The sequence below is a fragment of the Labrus bergylta genome, chromosome 23 (assembly GCF_963930695.1).
Source record: "Labrus bergylta chromosome 23, fLabBer1.1, whole genome shotgun sequence".
In the NCBI taxonomy this organism is placed as follows: domain Eukaryota; kingdom Metazoa; phylum Chordata; class Actinopteri; order Labriformes; family Labridae; genus Labrus; species Labrus bergylta.
In genome coordinates, this window is record NC_089217.1 from 21,024,235 (window position 1) to 21,044,317 (window position 20,083).

Genomic DNA, 20,083 nt, shown 5'->3' on the forward strand with positions numbered 1-20,083 from the left:
TCGCAAGTAGCTTTGTTAAAAGTTTGCCATTTAGTCAGTTGCTTTTTTGGTCCAGAATGCGACTTTAAGAGCAATTGCAATTAAGTATTAAAATGTATTTTATTTTGTAGACATTAAGGATTATCCAAATGCCTTATGTTGACATTTTCATTTTAACCAGGCTAGCAATGTTAGCATGTTAGAAAGCCCATTAACCTGTCACATAAATACATTAGCGTTATTATTGTGGTTATGTTGATAAATGAAGTTTAGCAGTAATCTGTGTAGTGTGCAGTGGTTTTAAGTGCTGAAGGCAGAGACTGTTATAAAAAAAAGAAAAAGAAAAAGGAAACTAAAGAAATACACAAATTAAAGCATTGTGAAAATGTGTCTTTAATGCTTCTGGATATGTTTCAGAGAAAATAAAAAAAGTGTAAAAAAAGATTGGCAGGAATTATCAAAACATATACATGTATGACCACAGTAAAAACATTTTTTAACTAAAACTCTATATTTTCACAAATAACAGTTATTATAGAAAAAACGTTTTTTTTTTTATCAACAATTACAAAATGATCAAGCTGAGTGACATTCCTTAAACTTTTGTTTAATTCACTTTCCAAACTATATTGAACTTTGAAAGACAAACACTGGTGAGTTTGAGGATTACGTTAAAGTCAATGACCAGTTCAGTTTGAGCAAAATGATGTGATGTAACAAGCAATGTGTGCCAAGACACACAGGTGAGGTTTTGTTACATCAAATGTTGTGGCACATTGTGAACAAACAAAATGAAGGTTACTTGGCTTACTTGTACAGTTGAGTTCAAGTTTTTAGCCTAAAAAGACAAGGGCCTTTAAATGGTGTCCCCCTTTCCTACTTTTATTGCCTTGACCCGCCTTGCTGTACTTTTTCTACTGAATTCACATTTCCAGAAAACAATGCAATCCCTAACACGATCTTGATTCCAGAAGACAATGACTGTGAGATGGTAAAAACTCAAATAACCCACAGCTGTTCTTTAGGCTTGTGTTTTGTTACAGTCCAACCTTTTTTCTAAACTGATTTACAATGTCCTAAAAATAAAGTTCTACATTTTGGACAATACATATTATATCACGTTTTCTAAGTGGTTTATTGTCTCAGAAAGTTTAAGTTGTACACTTAAACAACAAGTTAAACCTTCTCCATCCTCATTATTCAGGAAATTAAATTACTGAAAAACATGTGAACAATACCTCATGATTTGTCCAAAAGACTTTGGTAACTCTTAAAAACTATACACTGTATGTGTGTGAGAGTATTATGTGGTTTACTTACTGTCTCGTATATCATGTTTGATTACCATTTGTATCTTTTATCTGTTTTGTGGATGTATTGACCATTTTGATGTATGGGTTACTGCCCTATTTTTGTTTGTCCAATTTATAAAATGCTAATAATAAAGAATGGAAAAAAGACTATACACTGTACAAAGATATATTGTAAATACTGTATACACGCTTGAAACTGCACATACAATCACTTTGAATACAAAGTTGAAGGATGAGAAATTTATATTAAAACCTGACCTAATGCTATTCAAGTAAACACAACTTTCCCCTGTTATTTGATGTATTTGACAGCTTGCTCTAAATTACTGAAATGTTTCTGAACATCATCAAAAAGAAACAGTTTTTTCTCAGAAGCCACGCCCACACATCAGCACTGCTTATGCCTTCTTGACGTCAAATACAAAAATCTAAAAAAAGACCTCTAAGTTTATGCATTTGTATGTTTTTGTTCAGATATGGATTGCATATCATTCAATCTCTTTCCATTATTGTTCATGTTAAAACTAAGCTCTATTAAGGATATTTGACCTTTGAAGTGAACACACAGTTTTACAACAAATGTGTAAAATTCCGGAATCGCCTACTGCTCGTAGACTTAAGACCACTGACACTGTACCATTACCTATTTGGTCCAGCATGGAAGCAGCAGCATACTTGGGCAGTGAAATATCTTTGTAGTTTGAATAATACAACAGTTGTTGCCGTCCACAAACACCTTAAATGGTGCTCTCTTTGTCCAGTTCTTCTTTGGTTATGGAAATGTTGATGCTGGCGTGCCCATTACCAGTGTTGTTACCTTCATGTCCATTTTCTTTGGCTTGATTCCTCAGTGCTAACTTCTTATGTCTCTTGACAAGTTTGACGTAGAGGAATCCCCACAGTGCATTGGACAGGAAGTAGAGTCCAGTAACCAACCCCAAGAAAGTAATCCTGGAAGTGAAGAACATTTCACAAGGTTAAAGTCAAGGTCTGATTTTCACTTAATTGTTTGACTAAAGAAACAACATTCTGAATTTTCGGCAAATTAATATCTAGTCTCTCAAGTGAACATTTGGTCTTGTGTTTTAAGCCTAGAAATGCAACATAAGTATTAAAATATGTTTTAAAGAATCTGACAACCAGCACCTCTAAAGTTGTGTGCACTTCACACATTAGTTTGACGAGTGACGCAAATGTTTTACAAGTAATATGCAGGACTATGTCTTGTCTAGTATAAGCAGCAACACCCTCAACAAACTGTCTTAAATATTGCCTGGCCCTCTTTTAATCCTTAAACCTTAGTTTTTAGTGTGTCCTTTAGTGTCCTTATCAAACTGTGACATAAAGATGTAGGGCCTGATTCACACAAGGATTGCACATAAAACACACAGGGGATTAACTGCACCCATAACTGCGCTGCAGAACAAACTGCATCTCTGTGTGTTGGCAGCACATAAAAATAAAATAAGCCATAATGCAATTATTTGGGGGAAAATTGACCCTTTCCATGCAAATCATTGCAGACGATATGGAGCCATGACGCAGTTGCCATTGATTGATCGATTCAAGTTTGGCATCAAAATAAATGTTGAAAAAGTTTCCCCTCTCATCCAAGATCATCAACTTTATTTAAAAAAAAAAAAAACAGCTCCATGAGCATTAGAGTCCAGTTAGCTTGTAACAGGGTAAAGGTGCAGATAGATTCACTCCACTTTCAGATACTTCACAAGAGCAAACTGCATGGAGCAGTACAACTTAATGGGCATGTTTGTGCCTGAATATCATTAGCACTGTGTGCTTTGTGAATCAGAACTTGAGACAGAGTGGAAAGCGGGATTAGATGTGTGGATTTGGAGGTTTTAGCGGCTGCAATCCATTCCTAGTGAATCAGGCCCATAATGTTTTAAGTAACAAGCTGAAGAAATGCTGTTGGTTGATTTTCTTTGCCCGCAGACAAGGCCAAGTTATCTGTTTCACCTTGTACCTAGTCCCTTATGCTAAGATAAACTAACAGGCATGTGGTTTTAGCTTCATTTTCAGTATTAAGTAACAGTAACAATATTCCTCACAAATGTAAATTTTGTCATAAACTATTGCAAAATTATTGTTAATATACAGCATGTTCCCCCAAGATATAGCCTTGTAAAATGTGTCTTTGCAACATCTTTCTATCACTGTTTGTACCAACAAGTGGTACAAACAGTGATAGATAAAGTATACTGTTTGAAAGCATACCCAAACCAAAACTTAAAAACAACTGACTTCAACCTAAAGAGATATATTAACCATCCCATGTCCTTTATGCTAAACTAAGCTCACTGGTGGGTGGCTATATCCCCGTATCAAATACAAATAGTGTGTTTGTACCTAAAAGCATTAGCATCATAGAGTCTACATGCTCCACGGCCTCCACACTGTTTGGTACCCCACTTCAAACAGGTTCGGTCAATCAGTGCCCCGAAGTATATTGGAGGAGGTATCCCACCTGAAAATAGACATATATAAAGACATATATCATATATTAAACCAATCATTGCTGTCAATAATAACATAGCATCATTTGGATGTATAATTGCACAACAGAAAATACTAATGAACATCTTCTAAATAAATATTTCACAGTGTGCGCAGGGATTACCTTGACAACCTATATGTGTTTTGGTACTCACCCAGAGTTCTTACGATCAGTGTCTGCATTCCCAGGGCCAGGGATTTTAGATCTTTCTGAATGGATCTGGAATAAAAGCATGTCACAATTCAATCTCAAATTACAAGATTTTAAATTCATTAAAATAGTGCAATGGAACCAAAAGTAGTTGTGAAGGCCTTGCTGTCTCTGACCTGAGCAGTACAATGTATCCTGGTGTCCCTCCACAGGCAGAGATGAAGGAGCCCACCACAGACAACAGCATATAGATTTTAAATATGCTTTCACAGTTGCTCTTCCTTGGACACTGGCCCAAGACTGTGGACATATTCATGCCTGGAGTCATCATCTCCCCAACGCAGGTACAGTTATGAAACACCTAAAAAAACAACAGAAAACATTTAGTAACAAATACCTTTTAATGTGGCCTGTGTTGTAAGTGTAGGTGGGTTGAACTGTTCTTTCACAAGTGTTGCTTTGGTTTAATGTTCGTGCTCAAGGGCGACATCTACTGGATCAAAAAGTTGCACATTCTTCTTTTAATCTGTCTTATCTACTGTAAGAAATACAAGTAGCTAACTTACCATTTCCTTGCCAATACCGCTGGAGGTTTGACAGCCAGCCAGGCAGGGGGAAGCATAGGTTATTCCGTTATAAGCACATACTGGGTCCCAATGCTTCATGGAGCATGAGCAGCCCATGTTGCACTGTGACAGCAGAGTCTGTTGGTCATAGGACACATGAGTAGCCCTGATTCACACAGACAGGAACAAACACACATGAGTAAGGGGCATTGGCCAAGTCAAAGAAGAAAATCAAATAATAATTTAAAAATAAAGAGTGGGAGAACTTGACAATCCATCAAAGTATGGTATGAATTCCACTCACCCCTCATATGTGACAGTTAGACCTCCCACTTCTGTATTATCACAGTGGATGAAGACCTGAACCGCGAGCAGACAAAAGGACCCAAGAGAGGCAGCAATTGACACCCTGGCTGCTCCAATGACACCCAACTTGAATCGCTTCAATATAAAACCTCCGGTGATGATGCCCAAAGCTACTGCTGGCAGGTTCAGTATTCCTGCAAGGATAGATAAGTGGATGAATGAGGAGATCATAAAAAAATCAATCAATGCACTAGAAACACTGTGAAATAAAAAATGTTGAAAAACCTTTAGTTTAATATTTTAAAACGAATGTGCATGTCAGTGCACATCATTAAATACCATGTTTAACATTTGTTTCAGTTAATATCACAGTGGATTGTGAGTCTGGTTGTTGAGTCAAATACTATGTACTGTATGTGTTATTAGGGGAGTTCTTCCTTTTGGAGGGGTGGCCACAGGGGGGACCAAGCTCAGAGTTACAGGGGCACTGGCCCCTGTTGGCCCCTGCCTAGAACCGCCCATGCTTATTTTGCCTTCCTAAACCTAAATGGTATATTTTCATCATTTATTAAACCTGGTAACTTTGTGAACTGTCCATTTAACCAATATTTTTATTTAAATATTTTAACCATATATGCAATACTTGAAAATGAATTGCCTAATTGAAAATTAAGCCCATACATTTAACTTGTTAAACCAAACACTGGCCTACTATCCTTTAGTTTTAGTTATATTTTGAACCGTTTCAACTTTTTTGTTACTTAACCATTTTGTCATTTTGTCTTACACTTCTTTTTCTGTGTAGAACTTTGTTGAGCTCTGTCATAAAAAAAACAACAAACAAAACAAAAAAAAGTTCAAGGGACTTTTTTCATTTGAAAATATTGCCAGTGACTGAGTGGTTAGTTTGCACGCCACATGTGTACAAAAGCCGTAGTCCTTGAAGTGGGCGGCCTTGGTTCGAATTTGACCTGTGGCTTTTTTCTCACATGACATTGCCCACTCTCTCTCTCTCCCCTATTCTGGCTCTATCCACTGTCCTGTCACTGCATTTAAGTCCAAAACTACATCTGAAAAATATGTATATACTTGTATAAGTTGCATTGGCAAATGTTATAACAAAAAATGTTATAAAGGTGATTTTAGAACAATGACTTCAAAATATCAATATTCCAACAATAACAAAGCAAGCTATTTGGATAAACAGTCATAAAATCTTAATCACAGCTAAGGGGCCTACTTTACAGACAAACACAATAGGAGAGTCCACAGTGGGCTACTTAGTGCTTACATTTCAAGTCAACTTTATCTCTTGCAATCACACTTCCCTTCAATAACATCATTGTTACAGTTGCCTTTGGCAATAGAGTGCAGTAAATCTATAATGGATGGGGTTCCCCTAATGCTCTGTACCTATGAGGAAAATGGCTTTTGAGGCAGATTGGCCATAGATCTGCTCCAGAAACTTCGGCTTGAAGGTGATCATGCCAATGAAGCCGTTGACAGCAACCAGGTAAGTGAGAATCATCATGGTGAAGATGCTGTTCTTGAAAAGTCTCCTCAGAGACGGAATAAAATCTGATGAGAAACAAAGCAAAAACATAAACGATAGAAAAATAATTTTTGAAATAAACTTCCTTATCATTAATCGAGCAAATGTAAAAACGCCTATCGAATAAGTATACCTCGCTGTTTGCCAACAAACAAACAGCAGTTCTGGGAGCCAAATATCTGTACATTTTAAATGATAATGTGGAAATAGACATTTTTAATGTTAAAATATTTGCATACCCATATTTGGGCACAATTACAAAGCAAATGTTATGTTGTGCATTTATTCATATATTTAAATCATATGTTGTATCCTTTGTATATTTCCTCATCTAATATGTTATTTCTAGTTTAATTGCTGAACTTGTTTTTTCTCTAGTTTATCATGCTAAATATGCATCTGTTGCCAACACACCATTACAGAATCTGCATACTGCTCGTTTTCTTTTCCGTTGTCAAATTGTTACATTTGTATTGTCTATGAGATTAAGTGTTTTTATGATAAATTCTAAACCACGCTTTGCTGTCGACTTGAATCTACCACAACAGGACTTATCCTTAGCTTAGCTGACGACAGTTAAGTAACTGTTTTTATGAGTATCTGTCCTGATGGGTCATTCAACTCTTGCCCTGATTGCATTGTGGTCAGTTCAACTCCAAGTTTCAGGGCTGCAGGTCTTGCCTCTGGTTTGTCTGGGCTGAATGTCTTGTTAATTATTAAACACAAAAATACCCAAAAGTATTTAAACAGTGACATGTTTCTTCGAAGTTTAAAACATTCATCCTTCTGATGTAAACAATGGTTGTTTTATTGCTTGAATTTATCAAGTTGGGTGTAATTGTTAATTATTAAAACAAAGAAGAAAAACTTTTAAAATGTGTTTAGGTTTTATGTTGACATATAATTAGTAATAACAATAATTTTCAACACATATCATGGATGCAGAAGCCTGGATGTTACCTTTAGCTAGCTCCTGGAATGATACTGGCTTTTCCTTCTCCTCATGATCTGGGTTTTCCTCTGGCAGGAAATTCTCCTGCTCTGGCACTGTGGCGATCTCGGTGCTTTTACTTTGGCTCTGCTCCTGCCCTTGCTTTGCTAACGACTTGGGCAAGAACCAGAATGGGATACTGGACAGCAGGATTACAGTGCCTGTCACTATGAAGCCCAGCCACCAGGCTCCTACCCAGCGAGAGTCTTTATAGGTGATGGTGATGGTGTCTGAGAGTGGAGGACAAGCAAAGACAAGAGATAATGAAAAGGGTTGTGTTTGTTCCACTTCCATTGGTGACCCTTACCCCCCTTGTCATAATCACTTAAACATTAGCAGGAGGCTACGAGCATTGAGCCCACAAGTTCACAGACTGTCAATAGTGTTAATCCACATGGTCAATTATGAACTAGTCTTTGCATGATGAAATGTTTGGAAACCCTATTGTCTCTGGGAAATTTGTTTTGCTGTTTTGCTCACTTTTTAAAACCTTGCCATGTAGGTAAGATGCTATATTTTATATTACACAACATAAAGTCTTTTTGTGCCACTTAACATCATGTTAAAGAATGGTGGATGTTAACACATCACTTACGGTAGGTACAGGGCGATTCAAACACAACAGCAAGAAAAACAAACTATCTGAGCATCTATGACTCTGCAGGAGGTACAGAGCGTCCAAGGCGGTGTGAATGTGAGGAACATGATGTCCATTGTCGTGTTTGTGTAGGTCATTCCAGATGTGTTTGTTCACCACCTTATTTGCCTCTATGAAGGTTTATTCTCTGGTGGGCCCACTGCCCAACAGACCTGTAGTATTGCTTTATATGTAAATTAGGTAACCTGAAACTTGTTTCATGAGTCACCTGAAGAACACCTGGTTGAAACATTTAATACACTTTTTGTGTGTCACTGAGTAGTGTGCCGGCAAATATCCTTTTTTGCTACATAACAATATGTTCCATACCTAAATCCACAGATCCAACGTCCACATAGATCTTGGCAAGGTAGGACCCGAGCATGAATCCAAACATTGGTCCCAGGATTCCCACAGTATGAATACAGGCTGGTAAATAGAAACAGAGAAATAAAGGGCAGGCGCAAAGAAAGCTTAACGCTGCAAATAGCCACAAAGAGAGATAACTGATGATAACAGGTGAAGGTCATCATGATGTAAGAACATTTGAAAAATGTAAATGTTCAAATGATGTAAAGTGAACAACCTGGACCAAAGAGAATAAACTAACAAAGTTGTACATTTATTTTAATGTCATATAAAACAAACCGTCCAAGTGCATGGTGAAATGTTACTAACCCAAATAGAAAGGAGTGTTCTCTTCTCTGGAGAAGTCATCCAGGTAGGAAACACCCAGAGGCATGATGGGAGTCTCTCCAATTCCACGCAGCATGTTTCCAAGGAATACATAGATCCACATTGAAGAGCCAGCTGCTTTTTCACAAGCTAAAAAAGACAAGAATAGATTCAAATGTGGATTAAAACTGTTATTGAAAAAAACTTTCTATTGAGCTTACCATCTGCATCTAAGAATTAAATGATTAGGTAACATTTTAAAAACGATCAACTGGAATCCTTAATGGTGTCAGTGTGTTTGCAGTATACCTGTCTGAGCGTCTAGATCAGGTGTCTCATCTGCATCAATCATGGTGTTGTTAGACAGACATGGTAGGATGCTCTCACTGCTGTTGACAGCTGTACTATGAGACATACTGGTCTCATATTTATAGCTGCAAAATATTGAGAGATGTCACACAACTGTCTGTTATGAAATTACAGATTTTTACCTTGATTAGAAATTTCATGAAATTCAAAGATAGGCATTTAAAATGATCAGTAATGAAAAAGTTTACACATCAAAAGTGGTAATTTGACAACACATGTAACATTAATAGATTATTGTGTATCACTTAAGTTTCTTTGCGTCAAAAGAGGTTCTGGATTGTTGACTTGCATTGTGTTGGCGGATATTGTTTGAATTTTATTAACTGCAAGTTTGCTGAGGTCAGCTAAGGCAGGCCATGCATTTTTTATTCATCTTCTGACCCTTGCCTGTCTTATAGCCAGGGCTTGTCTCAAAATCTAAATACTGTTTTGTGGAATAAAAGTAAAATAAATTCATGAGAATGAATCTGTGTCTTTATTTTATTTTTAGACATAGTACTTAATTATCTTCTTTGTGAACTTGGCAGAGACATGTACATTTATATGTCAAAAAGTGCCCAATAGTAGATGTTTTCCCTGGTGAGAGGTTGTTACCATTATGTTAACATGGGTATAAAGGGAGTCAGCTTTAATTTATCATATTTGAATACCTCTTGTCCAACTCTTTCAATTTGAACATATATTTAAAATAAATGATACCCACAAACAGTAAGTTTTTCCCATTTTGGGTACAAGAGTTTTCTTTTTGCACAGCAACTGTGCCTCATGGCCTGATATGAGTGCATACTATGGACTAGTATAACATGTAGCTTGAGTTTTAAAAAGACAAGAAACTTGTGTACTGACTGTCCCTGGAAGAAATGAGGCAGGGCAATGAGATAAGATCCAACAGTCATGATCAAACAGCCAATTCCAATCAGCCTGGGACGATGGAGCTTTGCACCGAAGTAGCTCACAAAGGCTACTACCAACAGGTTACCTATAAAGGAGTGGAAATACAATATAAATAAATAATGAATGCATTATTTAGAGGAAAACATTCAGAGATAGAGATAGATAATTGGCTTGATTCCATTCTTCTTGTTATGAAACTAGAGTAAGTACACAGTTAGCATAGCTACACAGGTAGGCTTGCTAGCTGTTCTGCTGACAGGCACCTCTAAAGGTCAATAATCAAGATGTTACATCTTGTTGGTTTAATCTATACAAAAACCACCTTGTACAAATTCACAGATATCCAGAAAGTTATACAACACTAGGCCAAAAAAATCCCCCCTTCACATTTTTACATTTTCTCATTTGATTTCTATATGGAAGGGGAAAAAATGCACATACCCATTTCAAAGCTGCCATCTATAACTCCTATGAGCGAGCTGGGGATATCAAAGCGCCTCTCAATCTGGGTGATTGAGCTCTTCATATAGGCTCCACAGAAGGCTTTGGAAAAGTATACAAAGGCCATGGAGGCCAGAAAGAGCTGAAAAACAACAGAACGTTTTGTTATTGGATTGAACTAGGTTTAGTGAACACAGACAGTTTTTCTTATAGGAGTTGGTTGATTACATTGGTAACAATCTCTTCTTGATAACTTCCAAGTGAAAAGATTTATTCAGATTCTTTACCTTTTTGGTTATGCAATCAAGAGATTTTGAATGAGGCCTACTCTAATGTAAAAGATAAGAGGATGAAACAGATACTTGCAGAGGTGAATGTCACATTCTCCAATTATGGATTAGTCAATTTGACACCTTTATTACATGTAATGTCAACAGAACTTCACACCTGCTTTCAATATTGATTGGATTTATATTTATTGGAATTTGATTCTTTTCTAATCATACTTCATTTCAAAATGATGAAACCATATCTGCAGTGTAAACAATGTTTTCTAATGGACAAAGAAAGACTTTAAAATCACAACAGTTTGTCTCATGTAAATCTCATGTAAACATCTCAACTTCAAAGCAGGTAATTGTCATGAGTTTCTGGTTTAGTTTCTTTAGTTTGCTTCTTGTTTTATTTCGTCTTTTCTGTCCCTTGTGTTTGTTGTTGCTGTTTTATCCCTGAGTGTTTCCTGTTTCTTTACTTTGTCATTTCTGATCTTGCTGGGGCTGCATTTTTGTGCAAACACATCCCCCAGCCAGACAATAGATGATAAACTATTCTATTTACATTTAGAAAAAACAGCTGTTACATGATGTGACTACAGGGAGGGGCACTGACACCAAACCACTGCTTATCTTCCTAAAAAGCACTTTAATATGGAGTTAGATCAGTCTCAATATTCACATATACACACAGAAGGATTCACAAATGTATTTCTGATTCACACACAAATATTTATAGTTTTGTATATATGTAATAGAAATCCACAAATGTATAATATACATATACTGTATATTTAAAAAACACATTTGTATCTTGTTCATATATTCATATACAAACTGTTCAGTCTGCATTTACAAACTGGTCGTCATTTGTGAACCTCACTGCATTTGTGTGTGGGACTTTTGAGACTCCCCTGCCGTGGTTAGATTCACAAATGCATTTTTTTCAGCAGGGAAATGTCTGTAGCCAATCAGATGTCCCATTCCTATTCAGCCAATCACAGTAGCATAGATTCAAGGGTGTGATATAATGTGATTACTTTAGCGTTACATCTGCGCAGACAGAGATTAGCCTAGCTATCAGACAATCTGATTAGGTCATCTTTAATCTGACCAGCACAAACAACAACATAGTAAACAATGGGTCCTTCAAAAGCCTCGGCCCCAACACATCGGCCGGAATATCACCAGTTTATTCAACACCAGTTAAACCAACAACACGCAGTCAATATAGCCAACACGATAAACAACTTTCCATACAGTACGACAATCACAGAGACTATTTGTACTGCTCAAATTAAAGATGACTTAATCAGATTGTCTGATAGCTAGGCTAATCGCTGTCTTCGCAGATGTAACTCTAAAGTGATCACATTAAAACATACCCTTGAATCTACACTACTGTGATTGGCTGAATAGGAAGGAGACATCTGATTGGCTACAGACATTTCCCTGCTGAAAAAAATGCATTTGTGAATTTAACCACGGCAGGGGAGTCTCAAAATTCAAACACACAAATGCAGTGAGGTTCACAAATGACGACCAGTTTGTAAATGAAGACTGAACAGTTTGTATATAAATGTAACAAGATACAAATGTGTTTTTAAATATATATGTATATTATACATTTGTGGATTTCTATTACATATATACAAAACTATAAATATTTGTGTGTGAATCAGAAATACATTTGTGAATCTTGTTTTTTTTATTTGTGGATTTGTTTTACATTTATATAGAATGAAATATATTTGTGTGTGCATTGAAAAACATTTGTGAATCCTTCTGTGTGCATTTGTGAATATTGAGACTGATCTAACTCCATACTTTAAAGCCCACCTTACTGACTCTCAACCTTATCTCCATGCACTGTGATAAACCTGAAGCCTAACACTCATAAACAGCCCTGTTCTCATTTACAGACCTAGAAAAGAAAAAAGTATTGGTGTCAAAGTATCAAAGTTTATCTGCTCCGGAGAAAATTGGCTTTTTTGTGTTAATACTTTGAGTAATTGTTGGACACAGATAATACTGACACAGAAATGTCACAATAAAGACAAAAAAACAGAGATAAGGTTGAAGAAAATCAGTGTTACAATTAGATTTCCTAATAGGTCTGTCCATTTGTGTTATCAACCATGGCTTTAAATGGTTAAGAACAAATAAGCATCAGGGGTTACGTTTCACCAACCTTGAGCTTGGAGCAACAAGCCTCACGTGGTTTTTTGGACTCTACACTCATGATGCTGCTGTGTGCTCAACAGATGCTCAAGGAAGCAGAAAACACAGCACCTGCAGAAAGACACCAAGGTGAACAGCTCATTAGAGTTTGGGGCAAATGAAAAATTTCATTTCAACAAAATAATTAAGATTTTCTAAAAACAAAAAAAAAAAAATGTATTATTGATGAAACAGTATTAAAAAAAGTAACAATTTCTGTTGTAAAACTTTTAGCGTTAAGTAACAGATTAATGAGAAAGACCGTAATGTACCATACTTCAAGAGCACTTCTATATTGACTGATAAAACAACCACGAAAAAAAACATGATGTTAAAATAAAAAATATATTCCCAAACTGTCATATCTTGGCGAACACAAGAATTTGTATTAATTTATTTTCTTTGCCAACTTTACTTTTCTTGTCAGTTTTGGGATCTAGTTACAAACAATAAACAAGATAGGTATCTACACTTAAACATCAATAAGTACATAAGAACTCTGTGCAGAATTGGGGAAAGTGAAACAAGTAAAAGTATTTACCTGAAGGGCAGCAGTGTTCCTGTGAGGGATGGGAAGGATGTGGTGTAGTGGCTGCAGGCTCGATGTACCTGGCAGGACTTTGTGCCTAAAGCAGCAGTCTTATCACAAACAAACTATAACATCACCTGTAATCAGTAACCCAGCCACTTGTTGATCATGTCAATAGAAAGCCCTCTAACTCCTCCAACCCTCATGCACACAGACACACGCACACACACAAACCCACACGTGACCACTCTGGTTGGGTAAGGCCCAGTGGGACTCAAGTCGGACCAGCACAGGAAGGTTCGCAGGTTCAAACACACACAGACATTCACAGCCTTTGCACACAAACACATCCTCCTCTGTGAACATCATAAGCCTCCATCCTAAGTATCCATCCTTTTGAACGCACAACAAACAACAGCGTGAAGCTGGCCAAAGCTTATTGTACAAGCCTGCTGTTTTCTGCTAGGCCACTATTTTCAAAGCCTGAAATGCTTTCCTCTCCTGGAGAAATGTTGCTTTTGTGGGGCTGGGTGTTTCCTAGACCTGATCAAAGTCTTCCTGTCCTATTGATAGCTGCTAACAATGGTTTCTCCCCGACTACTAGTGACTGAAAGTAGCACATCACATCACCTGAAAAGATTTTATTTTGAAAAAGGATCTAAGCTATTCGGAAAAATAATATATGTTAAATTCAGCAAAGCCAAAAACACTGGAGCATTTTTACATTAGAGTTGCATCCCTAATATTTGCACTGAAATGGTCCACTGCTGCTCCTGAAAAAAAGATGAACTAAATAACTAAAAATGCCTGTTTCTTTTTGGTAATTAAATTAGAACTACCATCATGGCTTGATCAAGCTCTGATCTGAAAACTAGGAAGGTTGCAATAAGATTAGGTGAGTTAAGTGAAACTTGGTGTGAGTAGAGATAGACAGTGGGTTGTCGTCAGGCTTTGTTTGGGCTGAGCACAGGTTTAATTCTCTGAGCATCAATGGCAGAGGTCAGCTGACGCAGATCACCACTATCACGCAACCACTACCATCAGTGTTTGAATGGGTGTGAATGTGTAGGTGTGACATGCAGTGTAAAAGCACTTTGAGTAGACAGAAGACTAGAAAAGCGCTATATAAGCTCAAGTCGATTTACTATTTACCATAAGCAGTTTAAACTATGATTCTTTCTGGTATTGAAGTATACGTTGTGCTGGAGCGTCAGCCTTTGAGTGAAAGACCATTGGGTAAAGACCAGCCTGCACGAGTCCACTGAGCCAGCATATTTTAAACTACTGCCTTTGCCTATACATTCAGGGTCATAGCGCCATTGAGCAATGTATGCCTGTAGCCCTCAGAAGTACTGATTTCACAAACTTTTTTACTAATACAATTCTAAACATTAGAGACAAAATTAGTAATCACCTGACCTTACCCGGTGCAGAATCCTCCTCAAACTTTGATATGGCAGAAACACCTCTAAAACTTGATATTTACCTTGACTGTTTTTCTTCAAATAACCTTTAAGAACTAAACTCAATTATTTATTCATCTAAACCGTAAACCTGTCTTTTAGGCCCTATGCCGACCAAGCTGTTAAAGGAAGTCTTTCCCTTAGTTAGCAGCTCTATTAGATATGATCAACATGTCTTTTCTGGCAGGTTATGTACCACAGTCATTAAAAGTAGTAGTAGTAATAATAATAATAATAATAATATATTTATTTATAAAGCACATTTAAAAACAAATGTTTACAAAGTGCTGTGACAGACAAATACAGCAACACGACAACAGAACAGAGATCAACAGAGAGGGCAAAATTGTAAAAATGCAAATAACAGGAATAATATGGAGTCAACAGGCAGGTATGGAGAGGCAGTTCAGTACAGTGAAGGAAAATTAGTTTAAAATCAATCAGGAGAGAACAAAATTAAAACTGAGGGAGAGTGGGACGACATCACATAACAGGCTGTAAACACAGAATGAAGATAAAAAGAAGCGATAAACAGGACATTGGTTAAATGAATAAAGCAACAGAGAGCTGAAGAGTTAAACGATAAAAGAAGGGGGAATTTAAAAAGACTAAGAGCAGTAAAATTAATACAGGAAGGGATGCATTTAAAGGCTAAAACATTTAAAGAAGAGAAAGATAAAAAGGTTAAAAGCAATAAAATTAATAAAAGGAAGGGATAGATCTATAAAGGAGAAATCACATAAAAGCAAGTCTATAAAAGTGAGTTTTAAGAAGTGATTTAAAAGATGCCCCTGACCCTGCCCGCCTTATCTCCTCAGGCAGGCTGTTCCAAAGTCGAGGGGCTCTGATCGCAAAGGCTCGGTCTCCTATAGATTTGAGCCTCGACTTTGGAACAACCAGAAGGGCACTGCCTGAGGATCTGAGGTCACGAGAAGGTTGGTAGGGGGTTAAAATTTCACAAATGTAAGCCCAAGACAAGCTTTAAAAGTGATCAGTAAGATCTTAAAATCACTTCTAAAAGTGACAGGTAGCCAGTGGAGGGAAGCAAGGACAGGAGTGATGTGATGTCGTCTATTAAAACCAGTAAGAAGTAAAACCAGTAAGTAGTAGTTTTTAAACCTCTTCTTAAAAGGTCTGCTTTTGATTTGGGAACATCTAACTATAGAGTATCTAACTATAGACCTATGTCCTTTTATAACCATACTTTTCAACTCAAAGATCCTGGAGAAAGTGGTAGCCAATCAGTTATTTGACTTTCTCCACGACAACAGTTTATTTGAGAATTTTCAGTCAGGATTTAGAGTCCACCATAGCACTGAGACTTCACTGGATGAAGTTACAAACAATCTACTTCTAGCCTCAGACAGGGGACTTCTCTCTGAGCTTATCCTGTTAGATCTTTGTGCAGCATTTGACAGGATTGACCATCAAATCATATTACAGAGACTGGACAAATTCCTTTGCATTACAGGGACTGCTTTAAATTGGTTTAAATCCTATCGATCTCAGTTTGTATGTTAATGATAAGTCCTCTATGCACACCAAAGTTAGCCATGGAGTGCCGCAAGGTTCAGTGCTTGGACCGATTCTCTTCACCTTATATATGCTGCCTCTGGGTAATATTATGAGGAAACACTTCATAAATTGTAATTGTTATGCAGATGATTCTCAACTATACGTATCAATGAAGCATTGATGACAACAATAAGTTATGTAAACTAGAAGCATGCCTTAAGGAGTTTTGCCGCCGGATGACCAGACATTTTTTGCTGCTTAACTTATACAAGACTGAAGTTGTTGTGCTTGTCCCTAAACACCTCAGAGATACTTTTTTAATGATAAAACTGTCCTAGATGACATACGCCTGGCATCACTGTTAGGAATCTGGGCGTTGTATTTGATCAAGATATGTCCTTTAATAGCCACATAAAACAAGGACAGCCTATTTTCACTATCTTAATACATCTATTAATCTTCTTAATATATCTAAAATCAGGTATACTCTGTCTCAACACTATGCAGAAAAACTAGTTTATGCATTTGTTACCTCCAGGTTGGATCATTGTCATTTTCTTTTATCAGGCTGCTGATAGGTCTCCAAAGACTCCTCAGCTGGTCCAAAATGCTACAGCTTGTATACTAACTCATCTTCACTGGCTCCCAAAATAATCTAGAATAGAATTTAAAATCCTTCTTCTCACTAAAAAAGTTCTTAATGGACAGGCGTTATCTTATCTTAAAGAACGAATAGTGCCTCATCTAGAACATTACGCTTGCAGAATGTATGCCTGCTTGTGGTAACTACAGTCTATAAATGTAGTATGGGAGGTATAGTGCTTCAGTTAACAGGCCCCTGTCCTTTGGAATCCTCTACCAGACAGATCCAAGAGGCAGATACCCTCTATACTTTTAAGAGTAAGCTTAAAACTTCCCTTTTCTATAAAGCTTATAGTTAGCACTGGCTCAGGTACAGACCAGCCACCTGGGGAACTGGCACATTGAGCTCCCGTTGCTCCCTCTCTCTGTGTACATTCACATCATATTACTGCATGTCATATGTAAACCTCCATGTGCCATGTAAGTTACTAACCATATATCTTCCTGGGAGATCCTGAGCTCCCTTGTCTTGTAGGTTCCTCTAGTCTAGATCATTGCTGTGGATGGCCTACTGCTGTGAACTACCCCTACGGACATCAACTGCTACAATTCTAATATGATTATTATAAAATTGAAAGAGAATCTCATATATACAACTATTAATAACATCCTTATATCTCATCGTTTATATAAATATTGGAGTCAATCTTAAAGCTGCTCAACTTCAAACTCTATAATTAACATACATAGTCTATTATCACACTTATCTGTTACTGCTAATACTACATCTACTTTTATTATTATTAGTGACACTGTAGCTATGAATCTATCTTATTCATTGTTGTTGTCTTTGTTCTGTTTGTCTCCCTCTCTTTCTTTCCAAATCGCCCTCTATCCCACTTTCGAAGCCCAGCAGTCTTTAAGTTAATTGATAAGAGATAGCTCAGCTCGTGTGTATTGTCCTTTTCTCTCTCCTATTGTATTTTGTATTTATACAGTATTTTGTGGTAACTTGACAACTGCCATGTGTCCGATGTGTCCTTGTGCAAGACACTTAACTCCAATTTGTTGCTTTGTCAGCGGCGTATGAATGTGTATGAATGTGTATGAATGGGTTTAGTTATTTCTGATGGTCACTTTACATAGAAACCTCTGTCATCAGTGCGTGAATGGGTAGGTGTGATCTGTGGTGTAAAGGTGCTTTTATTAGTTAAAAGACTAGAAAAGCACTTTACAAGCTCAAGTCCATTTTCCATCCAACCTTAAAAACAGGGCCCGAAGTCTCTAGCTAGACTCTTATCCTCTGTCGCCCCCTATTGGTGGAACTAAATACCAAAGAGTCCCTTTACACCTTTCAGGTAAAAGCCAGAGCCCCAGCTCTTTCATGAACACCTATGTACTTAATGATATTGAAGATGATGATGATGATGATATTTAGGATGGCTTTGATGCTGATTATAACTCTCAAGAGTAGCTGTTGATGTTGTTGTTGATGATGATATATTAACTTATCTTTTTTTTAAAGACTTCTTTGCCTCTGTGCACTACCTGTCAGCACCTGTGTCAAACCGGACTCATTTGCACTTACTGACGTTGTTTCCTCCTCTCTAGATCCTTGCTTGTTTTGTACTTACTCTCTGATGAATGTCGCTTTGGACAAAAAGCGTATGCTAAGTGAATTGTAGAATTGTAGAGATCACTCCTGAATAGCTATTTTGTACGGAGCCCCTCTGGTGACATTGGTGAAAATTTTATAATAATATTTTGAGGCCACAAAACAATAATACAGTCGGCATCAGGGGCAACACCCACAAAACATCACATCCGATTAGCTCTGAGGGGAAACGTAAACAAACCGCTAGGCACAATCGGCACAATGCTGAAGGGCTACTGTGCGCCTTTAGTCACTACAAATAAAATGAAAAATCCAAATCCAAGGTTCTATATTTTACCCAACCAAAACACAGAGCCGAGCAGGAGAAACGGGAGGCGGGAGGACGAGCTTAGTCGCCAGTGGGATCCAAAATTCAAAAGTGCATGTCGGTAGTCAGCACTGCAGTAAAGTTAACTTTAACGTTATTTTCACCTTATCCAAAGCGTGTAAGATTGTTTCAGGGGGACCATGTATGTATGTATTTCAAACTACCTCACTAATAGGGAGCAATGGGTGAAAACTGAACATCTCCTCTCACAGCCACTCCCTGTCACTAAAGGTGTACCCCAGGGTGCGATCCTAGCCCCCACTCTCTTCTCCATCTATATTAATGATATCCCCAAATCTGTCACAGACTCATCCATCCACCTCTATACCAATGACACAGTCCTTTATGCCCTAAACCTCATGCTTAACACCAGAAAAACCAAGGTCATGTGGTTCGGGAGGAAGGGCCCCGCTGCACATAAAAAATCCAAACTTGGTTTCCTGTACAGAATGCGCTCCACTCTCACTCCCTCTGCCAAACTAGCTCCAATGACAATACTCCCAATGTTAGACTACGGTGACGTAATATATAGATCAGCATGCAAAGCCTCACTCCATAAACTTGATGTTCTATATCACTCCGCCATTCAGTTTGTCACCAATGCCTCTTTCAACGCTCGGTTACTTTCCCCCCTACCTGTGTCACTTTTCTTTTCCTTTCCTTTCACTGCACTATAACTTCACTTATTTGCACTTTATCTCTCTATTTATATTTGTTTAATTAATCAGTCACTGCAAAATAATAACTGTATATATTCTTCAGTCACCACAACTGTCTATTTATTTATTATTATTATCATTCATTCACTGAACAGCAACTGCTCTGGCCACTTTTTGCATACTTCTCTTTCATATAACCACAAATATATTTTTGTTGTTGTTTTTGTAAACGCTGCTGTTTAGGATTACTTCTAACAAAGTTTCGTTGTGCCCTTGTATACAATGATAATAAAGATTATATCTAAAAGAGCAGGTAAAAAGACCATACTCATTGTTATGTTACAAAAAGCAGGTAAAAGACCTTAAAAGACCCTCATCAGAGGGGCTCTGTAGTTTTGATGTTATTTGGATGTAACATTAATTTAACTAAGAAGATTTGCTATTGGCATGGAAATGGGGGCAATCAAAGGCAA

At 37.3% G+C, this 20,083-nt stretch overlaps 1 protein-coding gene across 1 annotated transcript; it reads right to left on the minus strand.

Moving 5' to 3' along the window:
• Positions 1 to 354: 354 nt before the first annotated feature.
• Positions 355 to 13,652, minus strand: LOC109987652 (solute carrier organic anion transporter family member 1C1). The gene is made up of 15 exons (XM_020638807.3): positions 13,422 to 13,652; positions 12,852 to 12,952; positions 10,389 to 10,530; positions 9,900 to 10,032; positions 8,994 to 9,118; positions 8,688 to 8,834; positions 8,340 to 8,438; positions 7,342 to 7,602; positions 6,243 to 6,407; positions 4,828 to 5,023; positions 4,524 to 4,689; positions 4,134 to 4,318; positions 3,962 to 4,026; positions 3,660 to 3,777; positions 355 to 2,243 (listed from the first exon to the last, which is right to left on the minus strand). The coding sequence occupies exons 2-15, from the start codon at positions 12,900 to 12,902 to the stop codon at positions 2,030 to 2,032; spliced, it is 2,067 nt and encodes a 688-aa protein (XP_020494463.1). The 5' UTR covers positions 12,903 to 12,952; positions 13,422 to 13,652; the 3' UTR covers positions 355 to 2,029.
• Positions 13,653 to 20,083: the final 6,431 nt, after the last annotated feature.